Source organism: Myotis daubentonii, chromosome 14 (assembly GCF_963259705.1).
Source record: "Myotis daubentonii chromosome 14, mMyoDau2.1, whole genome shotgun sequence".
Taxonomy (NCBI): Eukaryota; Metazoa; Chordata; class Mammalia; order Chiroptera; family Vespertilionidae; genus Myotis; species Myotis daubentonii.
In genome coordinates, this window is record NC_081853.1 from 22,510,788 (window position 1) to 22,534,800 (window position 24,013).

General features: G+C 47.2%; 1 protein-coding gene across 6 annotated transcripts in view; it reads right to left on the reverse strand.

Moving 5' to 3' along the window:
- The window catches only part of SRGAP3 (SLIT-ROBO Rho GTPase activating protein 3), a 369,413-nt gene that overhangs the window by 30,435 nt on the left and 314,965 nt on the right, over window positions 1-24,013 (reverse strand). For 3 of the 6 annotated variants that reach the window (XM_059663445.1, XM_059663443.1, XM_059663446.1), the window contains 5 exons: window positions 23,463-23,547; window positions 15,838-15,865; window positions 10,812-10,914; window positions 5,644-5,704; window positions 3,746-3,823 (listed from right to left, as the gene is read on the reverse strand). In XM_059663445.1, the coding sequence (XP_059519428.1) occupies window positions 3,746-3,823; window positions 5,644-5,704; window positions 10,812-10,914; window positions 15,838-15,865; window positions 23,463-23,547 (355 nt within the window). Of the gene's footprint in view, window positions 1-3,745; window positions 3,824-5,643; window positions 5,705-6,791; window positions 6,823-10,811; window positions 10,915-13,299; window positions 13,387-15,837; window positions 15,866-23,462; window positions 23,548-24,013 lie in introns of all 6 variants that reach the window. The other 3 variants (XM_059663447.1, XM_059663444.1, XR_009448505.1) reach the window with 3 other exon arrangements.

Sequence of the window (24,013 nt, forward strand, 5' to 3'; positions counted from 1 at the left end):
TTAACGCACTGACTTTGTACACACACACACACCATTCACTCTTTCTCTGACTCCCAGAAGACAACTCAGTCCATAAAAGGAGCCGTCCAGAAATTCCTCCCTCCTAGCCTAGGCCTTTGGCTCTCTGCAACTAGTCACTTCTGCTTCCGGAAATGAATGGAATTCCAGAACTCGAGGTGAGCAGGTTCGTGTGCATGCTGGCTTCCTCAGGAGGACAATGACAGCTAAAATGTCAGGCAGGTCGAGAGAAGCTGTGCTCACACTTAGCTAGTGTATGTCCTGGGGGAGCTAGAATGGTTAACAAAATGGCCCTGCCTACAGTGTACTCTCAGCCAGGTCACCTGGAAGTTAAGGCAGGGCTGTGTCCAGGGCAGGGTATGAACACACAGTGTGTGCCTAAGGCTCCAGGAGGCCCTGCTGTGGGACTGGCACAGCAGGAAGGTGCAGGTAGTCTCTCTCACAGGGCAGTTCTCTGTGGCCACAGGGCCACACATGCCCCTCCTGAGGCTCATCAACACGACAGCCCCTCCTACGTCTCCTGGTCATATCCCTCCTCCTGGGGCAGGAAATAGTATTGGGAGGGCTAGGCTGAGGCCAGGATGTGTCAGCCATACAGGCTATGAGTCCAAACCCCCGTCTTGATGGTGCAGGGCGAAAGGGTCACTGGGTCCCTTCCCCTCCACACAGGAGAGACCTGGCAGCCCCCTCACCTTGATGTATAAAGAGGATGTGGATTGGTTTGTGGGGAAAACAGAGATGGAGAACTGGCCTGGGAGACAACAGCAAGCCTCGGCTCTCCCCCAGGCCCAGCTGCCCAGTCCTGTCTTTCCCTAATGTTCTCTCCTTCATTTTGCCAGAAGATGACAGGAAGATCTCAACACTGGAGAAGTGAGTCTAAGATTTATTGACAGCAATAAAGAGGAGAATAATAATAACCTCAACTAAAACCCCGGTTGACTTGTGTCAGAAGAATAAGAAAATGGGTTTAGAAATAGTAAACCAAGCATGTGTGTCCAGAAGATTAAGGAAAAGAGAGTGGTGCTTTCAACAACCCCGTGCAGGAAACATGGGCAAGACCATCTGCTCCAGAGAAGGGAAGACCAGCTCTCTGAGCAAGTGGTGAAGGTCAGGCACCCTGCACGCACTGGGGATTGAAATTTCACAAAATAAAAGAAAGGAAGGAAAATCACACAATGTCCTGGTTTGGAAAGAAAGTTCTGTCACACGTTTGAGCATGTAGGCCATGGAGAGTGGGTGAGAAAAGAAATGCTGAGCCCGGAGCAAGCTCAGGCCACCTGGCTGTTGTTGGGAGTGGGGGTGGGAGGACAGGGGGAGAAACACAGTGGGTTTTCAGGAGAAGTGGGAGGGGTGCCCTGAGGGTCAGCTGGGTGAGGAGCCTAACCCAGGGCAGTTGGTTGGTGAATGCCAAGAAAGAGAAAAGAATAAGTGAGAAATCTGGGCACTAGTCAGCCCAAAGAAGCCAGGAATGGATTTTTCTTAAAAGAGACATACCAAGAATGATTCTTCTGGAATTAGCCATGCTTCACTGTAGCCTCAGGCTAGCAAGAGAATGAGATTCACTTGGGAATGGTGGAGAGAGGGAAAGGAGCCAACCGCATAGCAAAGGAAAAGCAGAAGGTATTCTTTGTGGCAGATTTGGGTCAGGTGATCTCTGCCCTCCAGGGCTTCGCCTGGGGTGATCGAAGGCTTGTTAGGAGCAGAGGGTCCTTATAAATGTCCTATCACCCCTGCAAGGCACCCAAGCAAGTGACAGAAGGTGTTAAACCTAGAAAAACCACATCTAAGAAGGAATGAAGGCAGTGCTTCTGGGGTGGGGATAGGGCCTGGCTGCCTGGTTCAGTGAGGTTACTTACAGGACATGGGGAAGCAGGAAAATGCGGTGAGTTTACCCATGAGATTCAAGGAATTCTCTATAATGGGATGAGCCCAGGAAGATGGGACCAGCAAAGGTTCCTGACCATATCTACTCATTTACAATGAACACAGGGCAGCAGGGGTGCTAAGGAGTTGGGGAAATGAAGAAACAAAGCTCTGGACTGTGCTGTCCAGTGTGGTCAAGAGAAGCTCAGGGAATGATGAATAACACTTCCATCAGGGATGCTGATGGGGAGACCTCTTGCTTTGTGGCCTCTGTACATGCTGTTCCCGGGGTGTGGAATCCCCTGGCTCCAAGTCAGAGTGCCTAGGGCAGCCGTGGGCAAACTACTGCCTGCGGGCCGGATTCGGCTCGTTCGGCTGTTCTATCCGGCCCGCGGAGCCGAAAGAGCGGAGGGTTCTCTTGCTCTCCCCTCTGCTCCTTCACCAGCAGCAGTGTTAACATGGCAACGTCGGGAAACACGGCCGCAGCTCCTTCTTCTAAGTCCAGTTTAAGAAGCCATTGTGGCCCTCGAGTCGAAAAGTTTGCCCACCCCTGGCCTAGGGCCTCAGAGGGCTGTGCTGCAGGCTGTGGTGGTGACCACCTGGAGCTGACAGAATGCTTTCTCCACCCTGAGCTAGGCCTCAGGATGGAACTGGGAAGTTAGGGAGGGGATGAGTGTGCACAGGAGGCAGTACCTCCAGGGGAAGCTCCATAATAAGTAGGGAGAATTCTAGGGCCGGAACCCCAGGGGAGGCCTGTCCAGAGCACAGCCAATGGGGATAAACCGTACATCTCCCAAGGCTGTTAGAACAACGGGTAAGGAAGTGCTTTGTAAATTGGGTGGCTCAGTTGGTTGGAGTGTCATCCTGTACACCAAAAAGGTTGTGGGTTCAATCCCTGTTTGGGGTGTGTAAGGGAGGCAACAGATCAATGTTTCTCTCTCTCTCCCTCTTTCTTTCTCTCTAAAAATCAATAAATATATCCTCAGGTGAAGATTTTTTTAAAAAAGTTGGGATGTGCTCTATTGTGGGGAAATGGGTTTGAGATTGGGGGCCTCGGATCAAACTTAATATTAGAGCCACTCAGAGAAAAAGGCAGTAAGTGAGAGTTAAGAGGAGTAGACTGTGGAGATGTTATTCTTCCAAAATGGTGGTGAACTGAAGGCAAAGATATTATTTAGGATGTGAGATAAGCACCTAGTATAAAAAGCAGAGGTGGATTAAGAATTGAACTCCTGACCCAATGAATCCTCACTTTGCATGGACACTGTCACTGGCCATCTATCTGTCCCCATCAGGAATCTGAGGCCAAGGGAGGTTACACCAAACAAGCCACATGTGCTCCTAATTGTGACAGTCACTTCATTTCTAATAAGCTTTACACCCTTGATTAATCAAAGTGGGAAGTAGATAACCTCACTCAGGGTGGGAGGAATGTATAGTCTCTTCCTCCCAGTGTGTAGTTTTGCCAAAAACACTACATAGAAATTAAGAATTAGGATATTTTAAAAGCCACTCAGTGTTATCTATGTTCTTCCAATGTTTGTAAAACATAGCAGCCTTTGCAGACTCACATAATCACTCCAGAGAGCTTTACAAGGCCCTCTTTCCCAGCAACCACTGCATGGCCCACCAGAAAAAGCCACCCATGTGTGCTAGTAAATGCTTAACAGCTAGCTCATTGGAGGAGAAAAATAAAAATAAAAGATCTTTGTGTTTGCCAATTTCCGTGGTGTAAATACTCCCACCATGGCTGATTTCAAGCTACCAATGTGGAGTCACTGCACACCACTGGCTCTAAGACATGTGCTAACACCCACCTTGGCTTCCCCTGGCCACAAGCTGGAAATGGTCACTCTGCACCTACCTCTCTCAAAGGAATTTTTGATGTCATTGACTTCAACCTGAGATCCTGGCACTCGGAAGATCCCTTGCTGCTGGAGTCCTATAAGGAAAAACAAATAAACAAAAAAGAAAGAAAGAGAAAAATGCCATAAGGCCTTGATCTCATCAGACCACTGGGAACTTTGATGACTCACCCCACTGCTGTCTCTTTCTCCCACCATCCTTTGTAAGAGAGTCATCCCCCCAATGAAGGTGTCCTGGTAGAAACCCAAAATAACCTTTGAAATGAAGTGTGGCTGGCCAGAATACTCAGACACATCGTGCTTCATATGTCTGTGTCTCTTGTCTGGGTTTGGAGGAAAGGCCCATGAGAAGTTTATATCAAGACGGGATCAATGAATAACTTCCAATTTAACCAATAAGTCATCTCAGGCAAATAACTGGTTGGTGCACATGGCTACTGAGTTTACCAGTTGCATTGGCACCAAGGAGCTTGGCCTGAGTTTATAAATGCCATTTGAGTGAAATAGCCACAGAGATTTTGAACAAGGATTAAATCCACTGCCTCAGCCCTCCCTCCCCTAACACAGACGTTTCCTTCCTTCAAGAAAAGCTAGATTCTAAAGTACATGCTGCTCTGGTATTGAGAAATTTAGAAGAGATTACATCATTAAAGAAAAACAGTCTCATTTTTCTCAAGCATTTCTCCAAGGCCAGAACAAAAGAGACCCTAATACCTGCCCTAACAGTAATGACATACAGCAACCCATACAGTTGAGGGAATTGAAAGACCTCCCTCCTTTTAAATGGAATTAATGGAGGATACTCTGATCCTTTTCCTAGATTCAGTTTTCCTACATACGACAACTCTCCACATTATAATTTAGGAAAGAGTTTACTCTTAAAAGGTAGGCTTTTGTCAAAGTTTGGTTTGAACAAAGCATTTGCTCGACAGACGCTTGTTTATTTCTTTCGTTATCCAATACTGACTTTCTACCCCCTATGTCACTGGCCCACATGTCCAGTCACATTGGCCTTCGTCCCATATTAGGCCTTTACACTTGTCTTTCTCTCCACCTGGCCTGCATGGCTGGCTTCCTCTACTCACTGGAGTCTTAAAGGGCCCTGGAGTCTTAACTACTCTCTGGGAGAGGTCCCTCCTCACCACCTTAGCCAAACCAGCCCTGCCCTGCTCCAGTCATTTGTATTCCCTCTTCATTAGTTTTTAGGCATTATTGCTGGTTGAAATTAATGTTTATTTCTCTACTTTCTTATTTCCTTGACCTTTTAATTGGTAATATAAGCTATGCTATATTGGCTGGTATCTATATTCCCATTGTCCAAACAGTGCCTATTATGCACTCTGAAAAAAATATTTTTGGAGGAATGAATAAATAAATCGATGAAAGCACGAGTTAAGTGCTGAGGATACCGTTAGCAAATCCCAGACACTGTGTTTCCTTCACGGAGCTTACTACACACTTGCAGTATTAACTGACTGACACCAGCTGCACTCAGTGCTCACAGCACAGAGCTCTGGGGTGGGTGGGAGTGAGGAAGGAGCTAAGATGGTTCTCCAGGCCATGCCCTCCCTGCTCCTCAGTTTTCCTAGTTCCTGGGTCTTTCTTTTTTTAAAAAAAATTTTAGTTTTGTTTTATTGCTTAAAGTATTACAAAGAGTATTACATATGTCTCCTCCCCCCCCCCCCCCTTGATCTTCCCCGTTTCTGGGTCTTTCTATCCCTGGCACACAAGGCTCAAAAGATAGCACTCAGAAAGGCAGCCGCTCCGCGGAGCGTCTCCCCTCGGAAGCAGAGCAGTGACAGGAAGTCTTCCAGATGAATTAGTATCCATTTCCTCTGAGAAAGCCTAGCACCTGCTCTGGAAAGAGCTGAAAACACTGCCCCATGATTGAGCTTACCGTATAAATTGATGTATCGGATGCAGCTCTCAACTACCAAGGGGATAGCTTGTCCCGAATCCTTAAGAAAAAAATTTGTGAGTTTTATTGGGCTTGGCAACCACCATGGGAGAACAGACATTGCAAACACAGATTATAAACTCAAGCCAGAATATTAGTACCATCAGATTAGTAGGAAAACAAGCAAGGAATTGCTAATCCTAAAGGCTCCACAAACAGTTAAAATAGAAAGTCTTCAGTTAAGTGCAAAAAAAGGCATAGCTATGATAATTTTAAAGAAATGCTCTGTCTTCTTACTCCGCTGGGAAGGAATCAGGGCCCAGGAGGCCTGATAGGCACTCTGGAAGAGGGGGAACACACTGGGTAGAGGGGCTGGAGTCAGCTCTTGCAGGGTTCTCTGCCTCCCACGCCACTTTGCCCCAACTCAAGCTATTCTCCCAGCGCTCAGGGATGAGCAAGCAGGGCCAAGGCCTCCTCCCAGGACTGCGGTACCCAATGCCGGAATTAAGAAGAACGCACTATGGGAGAGGCCAGGCTGGACCCAGGGGCCTTTTGAACTCTGAGAAGGGAAGACCAGTTCCACTCAGGATGTTACAACCTAAACACCCAGACAGATACTTGTTTAGCAGTGTTATAAACAAAGGTTCTAGAAACAGTAAGTCAGCCCTTGACCACTGAGTGGCCCACTTTAGTCAAACAGGCTAAGATGCAATTCTAAACATAGGCATCTGGGGTGTGAATGTATTTTCAATTACATCTTCCTAGACTGGCCCATGGCCACCAAGGGCTGAGCAAGGGGTAATTTTCTTTTGAATTCTGTGATTGGTTGGCCTCTCTGCTATTTCAAGTCACAAAAGAGCATTTAATATTTTTTTAAACTCTCTTTAAAAGGGGTCAGATTAAATGACCAGCCTCCCCAGACAGTGAGGAAACAGTAAGGCATTTGCAATATATTCTTGTAAAGGGCATTCGGATGCTTTCATGGCTCCTCCGCACCCCACCCGGGAACTCTCTCCTTGACTGACTGCTCAGGGAGGGAATAGCAGCACAGACCCACTGGAGACAGGCAAGGCGGGCCCTGTTCTAACGTCAGCACTACAGACAGGTTTCTCCAGTTGAAGGGGCTACCGGACCTTTCTAGTAAGTACCTGGTTCCTGGTTCGAGCATTTCTTCTTCCTCTGATAACAAAAAATAAACAGGCAGCAGAGCAGGAGAAAAAGAAAAGATTATGCAGGAGTAAGACCAGTTAGAGTGAGCAGATCCTTCAGAGTCCGTGAACGCCCAAATGCAAGGGCAGCCAGCAAAGGTCCGGGGGGCCTGCCAGCCAGCCTGCGTGGGGCGGGGTTCCCTGCATCTCAGGGGCTTGTGGCAGTTCCTTTCAGCGTTGCTGTCTTGGACACCAGGTGACATAGGGGCTTTCAGTCCTTGTCAGAGTGGAGGAACAGCGTGCACTGAGCCCTTTCCTCATCTCATCCCTGGCTTCTCAACACAGGGGCTCCTTATTCACCAGTGGGCAAGAGCCCAGCTGCCCACACACCTGCAACGCTGCCCCTGGAATTCAGCCCAGGAAACCTCATTCCTGGGAAAAAGCAAATTTTACCAAGATCATGTGTATCACGTGCCCTTTGGATGGCTCCCAACAGGATTCTGCCTGATTCCAAACTCCAACAGCTTCCCATGCTTTCCTACCAAACAGCCTGGGTAGCTTGTCCTGGGTAGCCACGGGGCTTTGTTCCCTTCCTACCCTACACCCTCACCCTAGCACTGAGAACACCTCGGGGAACCCAAAGCTGAGAGAGGCTGGGGGAGGGAGGGCAGCAGAGTCAGAATGCCTTCCCAATCTTGCCTGTGCTTTCACTAAGGCCACTGAGCCACCCCTTTTCAGGGAGCATGCTCTTTCCCCCCATAAGTGCAGCAGTCAGGCTCTGGGGAGGTGCTGTGTCCCATCCAGGCTTCTGAGGAGCCGAACTAAGAAACTGGAGAATGTGCATCGGCTAGCGGGTGTCATCTGTCCAGTTGCCGGCATCTCAACAACTGGAATTATATGTTGGCTAAACCCACCTGCCTTCCAGAACTGAGCAAACAGCCTGGTCAGATGGGGCTCTGTGTGCAATCTCCTAACAGCTAATGACAACGATAACAGCCAACACGTCCACAGGGCTCACTGAGTGCCGGGCGGTGCTCTGGAAAGATGACGTCTCTCAGCTCATTTGTGTTAATAGTATCACACACTGTGAGGCAGGTAATTATAGAAACAGGGTTTTATAGATACAGGGCGAGGACTCCCCCTCTGCCCAGGGGCAGACCTCCCAGGCTTCAAATTTTGTAATAAAAATGGGTTTCTTTCTATCTGAGAGGAGAAAAAAAAAATCAAGGATTCTGAAAAAGGTCAATTCAAAAAGGTAGGGCCCTAGAAATGTATTCTATAACTCCAGCAAAATTTATCTGTCCTTCTTAACTTGGGGATGCTTCCTTGTCCCTCAAAACCAGGCCTGGGGAACCTTTTTTCTGCCAAGGGCCATTTGGATATTTATAACATTATTTGTGGGCCATATGAAATTATCAACTTAAAAATTATGTTGCTATGAAAAAGTATCTATGCTCCTAGATACATTGAATTTCGAGTCCCATCTGCAGTTGCTTTGGCAGGGCCAGACCAAATGATATGGCCGCAGGCCGGACATTTTCCACCCTGCAAACCATCGTAATCATGGGGTTCCTGTGATGTTATTTTATTGGAAAGCCTTTCACAGGTTTGGCATTTCAAAGCTCGGGGTTCTTAGTCCACGCAGAATGTTATTCCAGATAGCATGTGAATCATAAGAGAGAGTTAAATTCTGTTCAGAAGGTGAAGAACTGACCATGTTACACTGCCCTTTCATTCTCTGAAAGTTAATAATCCTTGAGAGTAAGACCATGCTGCATGCAAGCTTGTCTACACACTGCCTCTCTCACAGCAGGTGCTCAGGAGTTCGCTGAACTGCACTGACAGCATGTGGCATAAGTACAGTGTAACTAACTATACAGAAATGTAATCATTAAACATATCTCTTTCTTTTCCAGTCATATAGTCCCCTGAGGAGGCTATGCCCTGGATCAGTGCTCTGGGGTGTCCCTCTTTGGGGGGTCTTTTTAGAACCAGTCCACGAGCCCACCCTGGCATGTGCCTCTTGCCATTTTGTACCTCCAGTGGCATTGCAAAGCCGAGCTTTGAAAGACCAGGGTGTCCGTCCTAGCGCAAAGTTTGGCACCACTGACAAAGGCCATGCTGCAGGCTCTGAGGAAGACTGGCCAGCTGAAGCAATACCATATCAGTAGAATGAGAATGTAGCTGCCCAGGGTGGCCACCTCCAAGGGGCAAACTGTCAGGTGGCTGGGGAAGTTCTGATGTGTTTGTCAGGAGGAATAAAGTAGGATGACCGGGCGGTCTCCCGTTATGTAGGAGCTGCCTTCTGAGAGACTATTTCTTCAGACAGAACACTTAACTTTCCAATCCTGCCAGGTAAGCGCCAGCTCCTTCCGTGTCCTCACTCATTGCCCATTTCCAAAGAGCTGAGCAAAGTGGAGAAGGCATCCCTGTCTCTGAGCCTTTGTTATTCTGTTTCTCCTTTCAGGGTCTCCTCTGTCCTACCCTCCTTTCAAAGCCCTACCTCCTCCCTAAACCTCCATGCCCTGTAGAGCACAGCTCTCCTTGCTCTGAGCTCGCACAGAGCTTGTTTCCATGGGGATAATTCACCAAGTGCTCATCTGAATCACCTTACACTTGCAGCTTTCTGTGTTGAAATCCTCCTGACTGACACTTTAAGCTCCTGGAGGGCAGGGAGAAGAGTTTACACGCCTTTCAGCCCTGCTCACCTACAGAGAGGGCCTTTTCGGAGGTGCCGGGCGCAGTCTCGGCAAAGGAGGGAGACTGAAGAAAGAAGGACCCTTTTGGCACAGCCTCATCCTCTTGTGACCTATGAGATGGCAGAGTGCTCACTCAGGGACACCTCCAAAGAGGACCCCTTTCCTGATGCACCCTACAGCACCCCACCTTTTGGGACTCCATGCCTCACTCCTCTGAGGTATCCTGAAGCAGCCCCTGCTGCTCCCCACTTGGGCAGTCTCACTTGTGCCCCACTGTCCTTTCCCCAGAACTCAGCTCCCAGGCCGAGACAATCCTGAGATCAAGGCGTCCTGCGCCCCACCCCTCTGCAAGTCCTGGGTGCACCTTGAGGATGGAGGATAGAGGCAGAGCAGGGGAGCCTCCACTACCCCAAACTGTCAGCAAAGCCCAAGAGCTGTACTTTCCCCTGTTGGACACCAGCCTTCTTTTCTGCAGAAAGTGTCTCCATTGGATGGTGCTGAGCTCTGAGGTAACTGGCGAGGACCTTCTCTCTTGCTCCCCTTGGCTAATGCTAAGAGTGATTCTCCACTTCCTCAGTCTTTCCCCACCTGCTGCCCTTTCAACTCCACCACCAGCTGAATTTGCCCAAGCCATTCCATTAGGTGGCTTGATCCTGCACTCTTTGCATCCAAGAAGCAAGAAAGGCAAGCGAAACTCACCTAGTTGAACCGCTTTCGTTTTTTGTTTAAGGTGTAAAGGGTTAACCGGGAATTCTAAAGGAACTGCCTCAGCTCTTCTCCCTTCTCCCAAACCACCTAACAAGAAGCAAAACTGGGTAGGAGGGTGTTCTGTCACCCAGATTTTATGTTTCCTTTGCTGGTATAGTCTTGACTAAAAAAAATGAAATCACACTGTTGCCCGCAGGGATTTTCTGTGTGTTGCTTCCAACCAAGCTCTTCTTGGGAGACGTGGGTGTGAAGCGAGGCAGGGGTTTATCTGACTGTCCCTTCAGCTAGTGAGGACCACAGTTCCGGAGCAACGGCATGGGGCTGGCAGGGCCCACCGTGCTGGCATCTCAGCCCCACATGGACTTCACCGTGATCTTACCCCTGAGAATCACAGCAAGGCATTGGTTAGAGACAAAAGCAGCTCTGATTAGAAGCCCTCACTGAAGCTAAGCGCAGGCTGCAGGGAGGAACTAGTTCGCCATAGGGCCTGGCCAAGGGCACAGATGGAAAGTTCTGGTAGGTGGGGGCAGGGCTGCTGGCCGAGGGGAGGAGGTGGAGAAAGGCTGCCCTTACATTGGGCACATTCGCGGACTCTGCGGCTCCCAACAAGTACCTTAATGAACGCTTCCATACAGCCGTTAAATAGTTTATGGTTACACACTGAGAGAGGCCTAGGTCTCCTCATTTTCTGTGGTTTAGGGGGAAGACAGGGGGGCCTAGGGGAAAACGGAACAAAAGAAATCAAGAAAGTAACCAATGTAAACATACAACTGGGAAAGACGCTTTTAAAACCCATGACCAGAGGCGAACACAAAATGCAGATGGAAGCCCCTGAACCCTGCACAGTGGTGTCCAATGCTCCACGGAAGGCCTTTGGGTGTTTAGGGGATCTTAATTTACCCCGATGTCAGGCGGGAGCAACAATCGTGTAACACAAATGCATTCTAAATCATAGCCGGGAGATAGTAAGCGTCTGGGAAACCACTGAACCTCCATCAGAGGCTGTCATCCTGCAAAGCTGACCACATGGAGAGGGACTCAGGGGAGAGATGGAATCTGTAGCCCGAGAAAGCAAGAGACTTCCAAAGATGATTGGAAGGGTTAATTTTCATTATTTTGGCTTAAATGTATCACCAAGTCTCAACTCCCAATGTGCCAGGGCACTGATCTTCCTAATGCCTCTTGGCATTTCAAATGCACTTGACTAATTTTTATTCCATTGATCTAAGAGCCAGGCAATTCTCATTCTCATTTTAGAGATGAAGAAACTGATGCCAAGAGGGAGGCTGCAGTTTCTTTGGGGTCCTGGGGTGACCCAGGATGATGATCATATCTTGTCCTTCAGTCAAGTACACTTCGAATACAGTGCTTTCAACTCCATTACCACGCTTAACGTCAGCTCAATCCTGTACGTATGGCCTCCTTTTAAAGAGGCAAAGACAGACCCAGAGAGGGGAACTGGCAGAGCCAAGGCCCCAAACCCAGGTCTCTTTAGCTCCAAATCCAAGATTTTCCCCACTGAGGCAGTCATGGAGCCTTAGGGCACTTCTTCATTTCCAGCCAAGGACTCGCCCCTCCCATTAACCCTTGCCAGTGGAGGACCCGTAGGGTCAGGTTGAAAGTGTCTTGCTTTGCTTTAGGATCTCCAGTCCCTGTGCTCCACTCTTGGCCACAGGGAGGGGAAACCGCAACACAGTTCATCAGGAGCAGTGAAAAAGCCACAAACACTGGACCAGTTTCCAGAGTTGCTCACCATGCATATGCCTGGGTTGGCTTATTTGCTCATCTTTGCCACCCAATTTGGCCTGACTCATGCTGCCAGCCTTCCAGGGCAAAGGGCTCTGAGGTAAGGAGGAGGCCCCTCCACATCAAAAGAGGCAGTTCATTTTCAAATGGCTTGGTTCACAATTTGGGAAACAACAAGTAGGGACCCAGCCAGGCACAGATAACGTCCACACAGGATGAGCCAAGACCTGGTCCCCAGGTCTTGATTGAGTTCTGTAAATGGGCAAGAAATCGTATGGGCTTTGGAGCCAATCCAGGTGAACGAGAGTCATGCTGCCTCTGCCCATTGGCCTTGTGCGTGTCTCCTCAATAGCCCAGCCATCCTAGAAGCACTAACCAACTTCTCCTCGGCGTTTGAGTATTGAGCAAATGCTGCTAGCTCCAGGACATGCATGGGCAAAGACACAGCTGAATCCAAATATCATGCCACCCAAACATTGGAACCAAAATAATAGCACAGACAAAAATTTTGAAAAGAATAACAGGCAAAATTATTTCAAGCCCATCTTGGATCTTTTGTCAATTTGGTTAGCTAAGTCCATGTCATTTCTGTTTTGTAAGTTATTTATTTTTAAGGATGTGGGTATATAGGGCTGGTATTTCTTACAACACATCTGCTTTTTAATTTCCAAATTCCAAAACAGAGTGGCAAAAAATGTGACACAGGGCCATAGGTTTCAAGTCTTGAAATTTGGAATAACTTGAGGATAGCAACTTTGCTAACTTGTCCTCATAGTGTTTTGGGTTTCTGTTTTTGAACGTTGTCAGATCATTTCCTTATCTCACATGGCATTATATCCTCACAACAATGCTGTGAGTTAGGTAAGAATTATTAAAACCACGTTAGACATAAGGCAAATTAGCTGATGAGAGATTAAGAAACTTGCCCATGGTCATGGGAATGAATAGAAGTCAGCTCTTCCTACTCCAGGTTCATGTGTGAGTGCAAAATTGGGAAATTGATTTGATCACAGAACATTTAGCAGTAGCACTAAATTATCTATTAACTCCCATGGCCAGCGAGAGTAGAGACTCTTAATGCAAGTGTTGGACACCCCATATCAAAATATCTTGGTGCCCAGCTGGTGGATTTCCTTAAAATAAGTCCTAAGGATTTTTTTCCTTTAAGTTGATAAAATGGAATAAAGGGAAAATAGGATACTTTTCTCCATTTCTCCTACAAAAATCCAAGAAAACAAGACTGTTGGAATCACAGGTATTTCTTTCTTTGTGTGGTGCTCTGTGCACTGACTGGAATCTGACAAGGAAACGTAGCTATCCCAACTTTGCATGACATCAAATAGATACCGACTTACTGAAATGCTGGGTGGGGCACAAAGTGGGGAGCAGGGGGGCAGCTCAGCCAAGGAAAGTGGGGCAGCCTAAGCCTTCCATCTCTTCTGCTGCTCAGTTGCAGAGCAAAAAGGAAAGAAAGAAAGAGAGAGAGGCAGGGAAAACGGGAACAGAGAAAGCCACAGAGAGGAAGATAGAGAAACCAGAGACCAATGTCCCCTTTCTGCCTTTCAACCAAGATGAAAATTAACATATGTTGGCAACACAGCACTTGGCCTCAAAATTACTGTGACCAAAAGGATGGTGATTAGAGTCTTCCCCAGATAATAAAATGTCCAAATATTGCAGTCCAATGGTGGTCAGGTTCTTGGAGGCTATGCATGGGTGTTCGTTGGGTTGTATCTGTTTGGACAGAAATCTCCAGTGATTTCACCTCTAATCCAGACGATAGGGGCAAATTGACCTGGATTAGGGAAGACAGTCTTTAGTTTGAATGATCAAACCTTACACTTGCATCTGGCTTTGACATTTACCATACACTTTTCAAATGCATTATGGTGTCTGTTCAACCTAAATTACAGGGCTATTATGAATTTGGGCTATCATAAGATAAGGTTCTTAAGTATGAGAAAAAGCTCATGTGCAAAAACTGGTCTATCTATACAAGGCCAGCTGTGACTTGGCTGAGGGGACCTGCTCAAGTGATTATCCACAACAACACTGACCTTGGGCAGGAAACCATAGGAGATACAGAGAGCCACAGTATAGAAACATCTCACCCAGGGCCTTTCAGATGAACTTAAAAACCATTACCAAGTTGACAATTCATTGCACAATAAGTTAAAAATGATTTGTGAGAGTAAGAGGAAGCTTTTAGTTATTAACAAATTTGCCTTTGACCTTGGCCAAGGACCGGAGTGCTGACGGTTGGGTTTTCAATATAGTGCAATGTGTCTAAGTGGGAGGCCTAGTAATCCTAACTTGGGTTTCCCAGGCGCTAGGTCAAAGAGGGTATGGAAGACAACATCTTGGTGGGCTTTATTAAAAAACAAAATTCCCCGCCCCCCAAATAAAAAATAATAAAAAACCCTCCACTTTTCTCTGAGGTAGATCTTGGGACCTGGCCAAGGACTGATGACAGCTCTCTGCTGCAACCTGCTGGAACAATCTTCTCCCACGTAAATTCTAGGAATTCACAGGAAACGGGGGACATTTCAAGTCATCCCCCATCTGTTTTACCATTTGCAAATTTTGGTGTAAAATGTGGCTTCTGTTGCTTTGGGACTAAGATAACACCCTCTTGCCAGAATAAATAAATAAATAAGTACATAAATAAAGGGTCTGTTTCTAAAAGTTTCTTAGAAAGTGACCCTGCACATCTACTGACCCATGTGCCAGAGGTCCTCGCCTGGCATAATGAATCATCCAGATGTTCCCAGAGGGACAGTTGCACAGGCTAAGCTTCTGGACGCCCTCAGTCTCCGCCATCCTGGGCCTGGCAAATTGAAAACCCCAGGGCTTTCCAAGCCTCTTCCCAGCCAATGCCCTTCCAGATGAGGAGAGAGTGCAGGGTTCATCCTCCCTCCTGCCAAGTACGACAGCTTTCCAGGATTCTGGGTCACAGGGAAGAATTTGTGGGGAAGGATGTGATCAGGTCACCGGGCCCAGGATGAGGCACCTGATGGAAAAGGGCAGGCCTCTGGGTCATGGCTGAATGCATGTTGGGCAGTAGGAGAGCTATTGCTGGGAGCTCGGAATAGACGGGCTCTAAGAACAACCTGGGCAATGACAGGCCTGCTTATGGATCTAAACTCGGAAAGTGGAGGAATGGTCCAGTCGCTGAAGTCAGCCATCAGCTACCAGCTGCTGAGTGGAAAGTGTTCACTGGCTCTGGTCTGCTCAGGGGAAAGCGCAAAGGGTAATGCTGAGCAAGCTGGAGAGAAAGCAGAGTTGCCCGTTTGTTATTTTCCCAACGAGGGACTCCCCATCCAAGTGCGGGTGAGGTCCAAAGCCAGGGTTCGGGGCGTCTGCGCACGCTTATGTGGGTATGCGCATGCATATGTCCAGATGTGTGCAATCCCAGCCAAATCCAAAGCCTTGGCAAATGGGGACCCTAGGCTGGGCCCCCCAGCTCAGCTGGGCAGTTTGCTCAGCAGCCATATAACAGATAGGAAGACAAGTCAACCGCTACCGCACAGCCTCTGGCCTCTACCGGTTGCCCTCAGCCACTGCAATACATATTACTGTCCCACTGGATGGCCAGTGCCATGGAGTGGGGGGTACCCCACTGACCCATAGCAGCTCTGAAAGCACCCTCCCCATCACCAGCCTGGCGGGGGCATGGCTTCCATCTAAGGCTAGAACCAGCAGAACAGCCACAAAAACACCATCCCCTAGGGACAGTGTGGAAGAGCTGGCCCGCTCTCAGAAACCCCAGCCCATCTGAGCTCTCAGCAGTGTCTGTTTTCTGCCTCCCCGTCCCCTCCTCTCCTACTCCTCCCACTTCCTCCCCTCCCACCGCAGGGTAGCAGGTGAGACAAAACAAGATGCCCAGCTCTTACCTGGTTGTGCCACAGTCTGCTCTTTCCCCTGAAAAGAAAGGTATATATTGATGTTTAGTTGTTTTTTAACCAGAGAACATTCATTTATTTTTCCTAAAAACAAAAAACAGCTGGTCTTGATTATTTGTGAAATGAAGAACAAAACCATGCCTGAGGTATGGTCTGTTGGAAAGAACTGCCTCTTATCACATCCCAAGTACCTCCTATTGGTGGGGCTATGTTCACATACATTTCATTTTTATTGTTCACATACATTTTTTCAGTGATTCTCAAACTACAGTCTGCTGTCTGCATCAGAGTCCCGCCTGGGACCTTGCTAAAAAAGCAGGTTTCTGGGCTCTTGCATGGGCTTCTGAGTCAGACTCGGAGATAAGAGCCCCTGAATCTACATTTTAACAAGCACCCCCAGGGGATTCCCTCTGCACACTAAAGCCGGTGACTGGCATTGCTTTATATCAATAAAGATTCACTGGCCCTGAAGTGTATCAGCCACAAGATACTTTCTTGTTGTTCCTCAACCCTGCTACCCCCTCCCATCCTTCATTCACAGCTGAGCACCTGCTCACTTCCTTCCGTGGAAAAGAAAAATCAGTAAGATGGGGTCTTGGTGTTGCTTCCAAGAGACCTGCCCACCTACCTGCACCCACCCACTCACCGGCTACTTGCTGGTACTCCTGAGGAAGCACCCTGCTTCTGCCAAAGCCCAGGCCTTCTCCCTGTGCTCTGGGTCCCCTCCCTCTACTTTTCTCAGGAGCCCTGTTCCTGCAAGTGCCTCCTCTCTCTCTAGCTAGCATTACCAATCCCCTCCCTTCTAGATCACTCCAGTCGCATAGAGACATATTCTGGATATGTATATGCTAGGTTTTTAGCTTTCCCTCTAACTACGTCCGCATTTCTCAGCTCTCTGTACAGCAGCACTTCCCGAAGGAGCTGTCAGTCATTGTCCCTCCTCCCTCCCCAACTGCAGCGGCTTCTGCCCTCACTACTCCATGGAGCCGGCTCTGTGTGGCTGAGTCCAATGCCCTCTCCGCTCTTATCTTACTTCTCAGCACCATTCAACTCAGCTCACTGCTTCCTTCCTCTTAGAAGCGTTCTCCTCTTGCTTTTCATGGATCCACACTTCCCAGGTCCTTATCTCAGGTGTCCTTCCTCCCCTCCAGGCTGCTCCTCAGTTTCTCTCATTGTCACCTCCTCATCTGCCCACCTCCAACCTCTAAATGTCGGAACGCTCCTAGAACATATAGCCGCACCTCCTTCTCTTCTCTTTCTGTGCACCCTCTCTAGGCGATCTCAAATGCTTACTGAGGACTCCCTAATCTTATCTCCAGATTCCGCATCCCCCTGCACTCCTAGACTGCCCCTTTTTTAATTTTGAACAGTTTTACGGAGGCATAATTTGTATATCATAAAATTCACCCACTTGAAATGTACACCTCAATAATTTTTAGTTAATATCCAAAGTTATGCAGCCGTCACCTACAATTCAATGTTAGAGCATTTCCATCACATGGGAAAGATCCCCTTGTGCCAATTCACAGTCTCTACATCTTCTCACCTCCAGCCCCTGGAAACCATGAATCTACTAATCCACTCTCTGCCTCTTTGGATCTGCCTATACTGGACATTTCCTACAAATGGAATCATGAGAGATGTGGCCTTATGCTTCTTTCACTGAGCCTAATGCTTTTGAAGTCCTTCCATACAGCATGATTCAGTACTTCATTCCTTTCATGGAGCAGGAGCAGACCTCTAGACCATGCTGTCCAATGCGAAAATAATGCAAGCCATAATGTCTAGTAGCCACATTACAAAAAGTAAAAAGAAACAGGTGAGATTAATTTTAATAACATATTGTATTTAATCTAACACATAAAAAACATGCTCATTTCAATATGGATCAACATAAAAATTAATAAGATATGTTGTATTCTTTTTGGGGGGCACTAACTTTGAAATCTGGTGTTCACTTTACGCATCTCAATTCAGACTGGCCACGCTTCAATGGCTCAATAGCCACGTGATAGTGGTCACCATATTGGGCAGCACAGCTCTAGACTCTAGAACCCCATCCAGCAGTCACATGAAGGGACTTTTTAAAAGAAAGAACTGAGCATTTATTTTCCCTACAGAAAACAATGCTGAATGGGGCTAGGGAGAGAAGTGAGGGGAGGAAGAGAGTAACAGAGATCTGAAAATAGAACTTAGAACAAACCAACACACAATTCCTTAATTCCTGACCAAAGCCACAAGCAGTCACAAGAGTGACTGAAGCTGGCTGAACTGGAGCCAGACCAAAGCAGAAGAATAGAAAAGTCAGGTAGAACAAACTTGATTGTGTGTCTGGGTTCTGGGGCAACTTCCTATCAGACACCAAGCTGAGGAGAATTTTCATGTGGACCCAAGACCCTGAGTAGGAGCCAATGGCAACCCATGAAAGGGCTGAGCCAGTGGCCTGTGCTGACCGTAAAGGGGACCCCGGGGGAGTTTCCTGCTCCCCCTCTTCCATGTATTCCCCACACCTTTGCATGTGCTGTTCTCTCGGTCCCAACACTCTTTCCCCAGTTTTTCATGTGACTGATGCCTTCTCCTCTTTTCGGTCTCAGCTTAACCAGCACCTCCCTTTTGAGGCCTCTCTGATCACCCAACCTAAAGCAGGCCACCCCATTGCTGCCCCCCACCCCCCCCCCCGCCCCCGCCACAGCTGATCTCAGCCCGAATTTTCCATTCATGGCACTTATCGCAGTTATAATTCTTTATAGTTTGTTACTGTTTGAGGTCTCTCTTCCCCATAAGGGCAGGAACCTTGTCTGTCTTGTATACATAGAGGATGGACAAATGAAGGGCCAGTCAGGGCAGGGAGGGCAGGGATCAGAGGGTTAGGTCCTGTGGTGGAAGTCCAGTACACACTCAGGCAACCTTTCCTCTGGCGAGGACTCTACTACAAGCTCCTCAGCTTTAGACCAACCCCAGCTCTCAAGAACCCCATCACCAGCATCTTTTGGAGTCTGTTGTCTCAACTTCTAACAAATATCAGAAATAAAAAATGCTCTGCCCTTTACCTTCTGAGACCTGTTGAGATTAAAAAGAAATATTTTACACTCAGTGGCTCAGTCATTTTCTAAAAGGTCAGACTGCCTGGTCCTGGTGGACACTGTGCTCAGTAATGCACTATTAAATCTTGGCCTGAAAGGTTATGTCCCTTCCCTTTAATAGACGATGCACCATTCATCCTTGAGGGGCTCTAGTAAATTGCAAAACCATCTGTATCTTGTGTGTAAGCCCTGGAGATTACAGACTACCCAGAGCAATAAAAAGGTCAAAGCTCTAAGACTCAGGGATGATAAACTAAGAATTTTCTGGCCAATAAAACAACATAGCAACAACCAAAGGCATATAAGGGTGGGCTCTCTTGTTCCCAAGATGTGGCAGTGATATTATTTATAAAAAGAATGCCAATTTGTGGGGCACACAGGAGCTTTTTTATTTATGTGTCTGGAATTGATTGTGTTCAAAAATTCACTTCTAAGTGAAGGTGACCCAAAAGACTTTGTGTTTTCCCTAACTTATGAAAATAGAATGCTGGCAAAGCATTCAATATGATACTTTATTTCATTTAAAAAAACCCACACACTTGTATTTTTTCAGGAAAAGTATTCCATTTGGCCCCATATCTCTCCCCTGTTTTCAAAATTTCCACATTGTTCCTCCCCATGCAAAATAGCTCTCCTAGGAAATAAGAAGGCCACTGATGCAGGTTTAACCCTGCCCTTGCCCCACTTTTAGAAGGGCTTTCTACTGAATGGAAGTCAATGCACTCAGGTAAAGGTGAACCATTCATTGATACTAGAAGAATGAATTAGCCAAACTTCTGAGCTCTTTGGCCTGCTTATTCCATGCCTCCCCCTTGCCCAATGGGCAAGAACTTTATCAGTCTAAGTTGGTGCAAATTCTCCTGGTTGAAAATTCTCCCTTTCACCCAATGTCCTAAGAATCCACATACACTTTTATCATGCACTGAACAACAACAAAAAGATTTGGTCTCAGCTTCAGTTTTTTTTTATTAATTCTGTAATTTATTATCTTTAGTTAATAATAATGTACCAATATTCATTAATTGTGACAAATATGCTGTATTAATGTAAGGTGTTAATAATAGGGGAAATAGGACATGGAGTACACGGGAATTCTGTACTTCCTTTGCAACTTTTCTGTAAATCTAAAACTAGTCTAAAACAAAAAATTTATTAAGATGCCCCCATCTCAGTTATCGAAAGGAACACAGTGGCTTTCCCACTGCTGGCTTACTAGAGAACAGGACAGTGGTGAGTCTTGTAGATGGCTCACTCTTTGCTGCCCTTATACTTCGGAAGCTACATTTTCCTGCAGTTTCTTGTTGCTATTCAGCTCAACTCTCAGAGAAACGACTGGTAAATCACATCTCAGAGCAAGGTGTGTCCAGCAGTGGTTCTCCACCTTCCTAATGCCACGACCCTTTAATACAGTTCCTCATGTCGTGGTGACCCCCAACCATAAAATTATTTTCATTGCTACTTCATAACTGTAATTTTGCTACTGTTATGAATCATAATATAAATATCTGATATGCTATATGTTTTCCGATGGTCGCGACCCGCAGGTTGAGAACCACTGGAAGGGCTCAATAAACTTGCAAGACCAGTGAGGAAGAATCAGGTGTTTCTTCTTTTCCTCCCACCCCTCTACATGCTGCCCATCCTGACATTTCAGTATTGGGCCAGGTGAGTGGGGCCATATGGATTTTTCTTTTTTGGAGTTATTCCAAACAAAACTATTAGTAGTAGTATTTCATGAAGGCCATTCAGGTTGCATCTGAGATCACTCATGAGGGAGCTGGAGAGAGCACTTTCTCATCTGGGATCTTATTTTTTCAAAGAATATCTAGTTTTCTAAACCTAGGGCATCTGATCTTGAAATTAAAGTTAAGTAGCCACCATCTCACATGTCACACACTCACCCATCTCCTCTCTGGGACTTTCTGCCTCTTTTCCTCCATTCCCGCTGTTGTGTTTTCCCACACTCCTCAATGGCCCCACTCACCTGGCCCAACACTGAAATGTCAGGGTGGGCAGCATGTAGAGGGGTGGGAGGAAATGAAGAAACAACTGATTCTTCCTCACCCTTACCCCTCAGTCAGTGAGTTTTGACAAATATATACACCCATTTATAACCACCACCCAAATCAGAATACAGAACATTTCCATCCTTGGCCCTCCCCTCCCCCCGCACAAAGTTCCCCAGCCTCACCAGATGGAACACACTGAGCTAATCTATGCTGACAGAAATCAAAGCAGTGGTAGCTTGAGGAATGACTGCAAAGAGGCACAAGGGACCTTTTGGGGTGATGGAGATGATCTGCATCTTGATGTGAGTGGTTATACCGGGGTGTATATGTCTATCAACACTGATTTCTATACATAAAATGGGTGCATCTTATTGTATATATGTTACATATCAATAAAGTTAATTGGAAAATTTCCATTGGTTTTAGTTTTAAAGCCCTGGTTATTCCTCCAACCCCTAGCTGTCCACCTTCCTGAAGCATTTCCAGTTCTCCTGGGCCCATGGTGATCCCTTCCTCTCCTGACTCATTGCCCTCAGAATCCGTACTGTCCACTTGGCAATTCATCTAGCCTTTCTGTGTGACAATTTTATTGTTATTTAGTTTTTTATGAATTCATGACTTGTATCCCAGCCAGATTATAAATACCTTGGGGCTGGGAAATCCATTCCTCTAAAGCAGCCGTGGGCAAACTACGGCCTGTGGGCCGGATCTGGCCGTTTAAAATGAATAAAACTAAAAAAAAAAAAAAAAAAAAAAAAAAAAAAAAAAAAAAAAAAAAAAAAAGACCGTACCCTTTTATGTAATGATGTTTACTTTGAATTTATATTAGTTCACACAAACACTCCATCCATGTTTTTGTTCCGGCCCTCTGGTCCAGTTTAAGAACCCATTGTGGCCCTCAAGTCAAAAAGTTTGCCCACCCCTGCTCTAAAGCATGGGGGTCACAACTGCCAAGCATCTGGAGATCCAGCAGCCCACTTGATAGCTGCTGAGGGGACAGTGTAAGGGAGGGCTTGTGTGGCCAGAGCACAGACACTGGGATGTGCACCCACAAGGATAAAAGAATGATCTAGTAAAGGGCAAGGACATGCTGTGGATGGCAAACACACCCACCGAGCCAATGAGAGCCAGCCCCTTGCCCAGCACAGCTCTCATTTTGTAATGCTTTTCCTGCCTCCCCCCAAATCCCCGTGACCTCTAGGCCTGCTTCAAGCTGTCTCCAGATGTACTGGCATCATCACCTTGGAAATTCCCTTCATCTCTCTCGTGTTGGCTCCCTATTTCCTGGAGCCTACATTTTCTTTCCTTTTGGTGGAGCACACCCTTCTGCCAACAGCCCTCTCCAAACAGAACACAGAGTATATCTGAGTGTGGGGCTAATGGTGCTCCAGGCAGGGCCCAGTCAGCTTCCTCTCCTCACAGCTGAGCCTCACGTCAGGCTCCAGGCCCACCAGAACTTGCTGTAAAACATCCTTGACCTTGGGTCCTAATTGATGTTCTGGTGACCTTTCCATTCAACATTCATTGACTATTAACTGAGAGCCAACTATGAGCCAGGCACTCTTCTAGGCACTGAGGATAAAGTGGTGGACAAAATAAGCAAGGAAGTCCCTACTTCGATTTGAGATGTGATACAGCTGAAGTGGGGTGGGGCATGACCAAAGATAATAAGCAAGTGAACAAATAATAGGGTGATTTCAAATGATGATGAGTAGGATGAAGAAAATAAGACAGAATGTTGGGACAGAGGTGGTGATTCCTTGAGGTCAGGTGGCAAGGAGAGCCTCACTGAGGACGTGATATCTGTGTTGTCAACTGAAGGATAAGGAGTCATCCATACTGAGATCTGGAGTAAGGGCATTCTAGGCAGGGGAAGAGCATATGCCAAGTCCCTGGGGTAGAAAAAAAGCTCAACGAGTTTTGAACAGTGCTGAGTGGCTAGAGCACAGTAAGGAAGTAGAGAATGGCAGATGAGATCAGGGAAGCAGGCAGAGGTCAAATGACATAAGGCCTCATATGTTATGAGAGTCGCTGGGGTTTTATTCCAACTGTCATAAACTACTTTGGGTAGTTTTAAGCCTAGTCCTTGGGCCCCTCAAGGACCAAACTGTGCCTTACACATATGTATTTTTCTTTTTTGGACCTAGAATCCTGGACACTCCAATAGCTCCTGGCAGAGGGTATCTGCTGGAAAGCATTCATGCAGACTCCCATGTCTCTGTAGTCTCACCCCAATTCCTACTGGGGGGCCCTTTTATCACTTTGCCTTAGATTCTCCATATAACCTAAATTAAAACCTGTGTTTTCTCCCTACTTCTGCAGTCAGACTGGACCCCTCTCAGCATTTGTACCAAGGCTATAGATGATAAACTGTAGCAGCTTACCCAGTCCTAGGAGGTGGCACCAGTACCAGGCCTCATTCTGCCAAGTGCGCTGTGTCTCAAGCTAAGACAGCTCAAGGGGCCACAACAGAACCCAGCTGGGAAAACAACCCCTCCTCACAGGCCTCCACCACCTGACTCACCTTCACCCAGGGTCTGCTTGAGTAAGTCGTGCTTGGCCTGCAGCTTAGTGATGAGGTTACTGCCATTCACATATTCTTTAAATTTCTGTAAGACACAAAGCACAAGGACATTATAGATCACAGGGCCAAGTCTCCAATCTCTGCTCTGGAATGGACCTCTGGGACCAGGAGGTCAAAGGGAGAGCATGTCACCCCAAGGACCCCAGTGTGGGGGAAGGGGGCCTCTGCGGCTGCTCCTTTGCTCTTCCTATCAGACCCCCAGCTGCCCAATCCCGTGAGGGCTGCAGGCATTTCAGGTCAGTTCTGGGACCACAAAGAAAGCTCAGGGGAACGGGAGCAGTGAAAGGCGCCGATGTCAGGTGAGGACTGTGGGAGCTCTGAGTAGAGGACTTCTTCAGTCATCAAAGCTCCACTGTGCTTCTGGGCCAAGAGCAACAAAGACCGAACCATCCCTGGGGCACACGGCTGAGAGCTAGTGCTCTACCGAACCTGTCAGAGAGGAGCTGGGAACAGGTCTTTCTTCACCTGGCCCCGCTCTGGAGGAGGAAGGG